General features: G+C 42.8%; 2 protein-coding genes across 2 annotated transcripts in view; both read right to left on the bottom strand.

The window, feature by feature from the left end:
- The window catches only part of lrpprc (leucine-rich pentatricopeptide repeat containing), a gene marked incomplete in the record, with an annotated part of 81482 nt that overhangs the window by 67051 nt on the left and 12535 nt on the right, over positions 1-1896 (bottom strand).
- LOC106534417 (uncharacterized) lies at positions 462-1498 on the bottom strand (the record flags this gene model as incomplete). Its single annotated transcript, XM_014031080.1, is given in 1 exon segment — positions 462-1498. A coding segment is annotated over 1 exon segment (1026 nt), but the record flags the coding sequence as incomplete, so codon positions are not given.

The raw sequence follows: 1896 nt of genomic DNA, 5'->3' as shown, positions 1-1896 counted from the left end.
CAGGAAGCAGGCATTTATAAAGTTAGTCAACCTGTGAAAAACTCATGAATAGAGATACAAGACGTTTTGYACTGAGGAATCTGACTGATAAAAACTGTAGATCTTAATCGGGACAGATTGTGGATAAATAACATCAGGTGACGAGTCTTGCACATTTTTTTCTGCATTGTCGACTTTAGCGGGAAGAAACCCCCCACAGTGACGTATGCCACAGAGGGAGGGGTTTCCCAGGAGCTCGGCACGGTGTATCTTTGGGGCTGTGAAAGGTCTGTGCAAAAACTAACGCCAAACAACCACGTGACCGCACATCGACTGGTCGGCGTCGGACGACTATGTCCCAGGCTTAAGACTAACTGCTGGCCTTCAGTAAATTTACATCAGTCTGAGTAACTTCACAGTCAGTCAATATGCATTTTTACACATTGCATGCAGTGGTGATGCACTCATATTAATCCACTTACCTGACGCACATGGAAGAGAGCAGGCCACCTTGTTTTGAAATCAGCTATCATGGGGGCCTCTTTCACTACCTCTTGCCTTCTGAGTGCAAAGGTCTTGTCCATCATTTCCGCTAACTTTTGCTCATTGTTTCTCTTCTTTACTTCTGAGAGGAGCATCACTCTCAGCTCTTCTAGAGTCTCTGCTGTTTCACCAGCTGGATAGTTGGGGCAGTAATTTACTTCTGCTTTTTTTGGCTTCTTCACACCATATGCAGGACTGCATTTGCTCTCAGGTTTGTGTTTCAAGGCATTCACAGTAACTTCAGGACATCCAAGCTGTCTGAGTTTTGTTCGGTAGTTGGCAAGTTTATACTTCAGGCTCGTCTTCCATCCGCCATACCCAGTCACTGAACCTGGTTCTTTTAAACATGGATGATTAGTCACCAGAGCTTCTGCCACCTCATCAAACTCCCTGTCAGAGAGGTACACTTTGTACTGGACAATCGTTTCAGCTAAGCCCTCAAGAATTGCAGATTTAAGTTTAGTATCCGGATTCAACAAAGCTCCAGTGTCTTTGAAAGCAGCATTGGCCCTGTCAAGCTGCAGCTGAGTATCATAAGCAAACCGTGGCATGGGGAAAACAATGGGCCATGCAGTGGATCTTGAGGAGGTGGACTCAGGAGAAGACAATATGTCTGTATCAAATGAGGTACCAGAAGAATTAGATGAAGAGTCATCCAGTGGGCGGGCTGTAGCAGGAGCTGAGTAGGGAGGGGCCAGGGTTCCACCAGGCTGGGCAGGTGTAACAGAGTCAAAGACGACCTTGATGGAGCTTCTGTCCTGGATGTCTGACATTGAGACCAAGTTGGTGAATTCATTCCCAAACTCAAAATCCATGAACTGAAGCCTGAAGTCCCCATCTACGCCACATTGTCTCTTAATTTCCTGATTGAGTTCCATTACAGTCTCTGGCATCCCATCTGGAAGGATCAATCTCTGAGAATTGTTTTCTCCAAGAATGATTCGTAGTTTAGCTGGAGTAGCCATTTCACATCCCGCTGATAGAGGAAAGAGAAGACAACATAAAAAAACAAGATTAATTTTAAATGATAATTAAACAACAATAAGTACAAACATGGGCATTGCTGTGCTGATTAAATATGGCTGTAAAAAATATTAAAAGAAAGTGAGAACTGGGATTTTATAATTATTCCACATTTATTCACACATTTTTGTTTATATTTTGCAATCAAATGAATGGGCCATGATTATCAGATTTGGATCAAAAGCAACACCAGATCAACATTACTACTACCAGTTGATGAAAAAATAGGAAACTGAGGAGGAGCTAATAAAAAACAACAAAAAGAGAATGACCAGAAGAAAAGTGCTGCTGCATATAAAATTATGCCATCCATCTGATGTTGCTTTGGCCTGAATCTTCCAATAATTTCCC

The sequence above is a fragment of the Austrofundulus limnaeus genome, unplaced genomic scaffold, assembly GCF_001266775.1.
Source record: "Austrofundulus limnaeus strain Quisiro unplaced genomic scaffold, Austrofundulus_limnaeus-1.0 Scaffold0, whole genome shotgun sequence".
Lineage (NCBI taxonomy): Eukaryota > Metazoa > Chordata > Actinopteri > Cyprinodontiformes > Rivulidae > Austrofundulus > Austrofundulus limnaeus.
The sequence above is the reverse complement of the archived record's forward strand: the minus strand, read 5'-3'. Positions and strand labels throughout refer to the sequence as shown.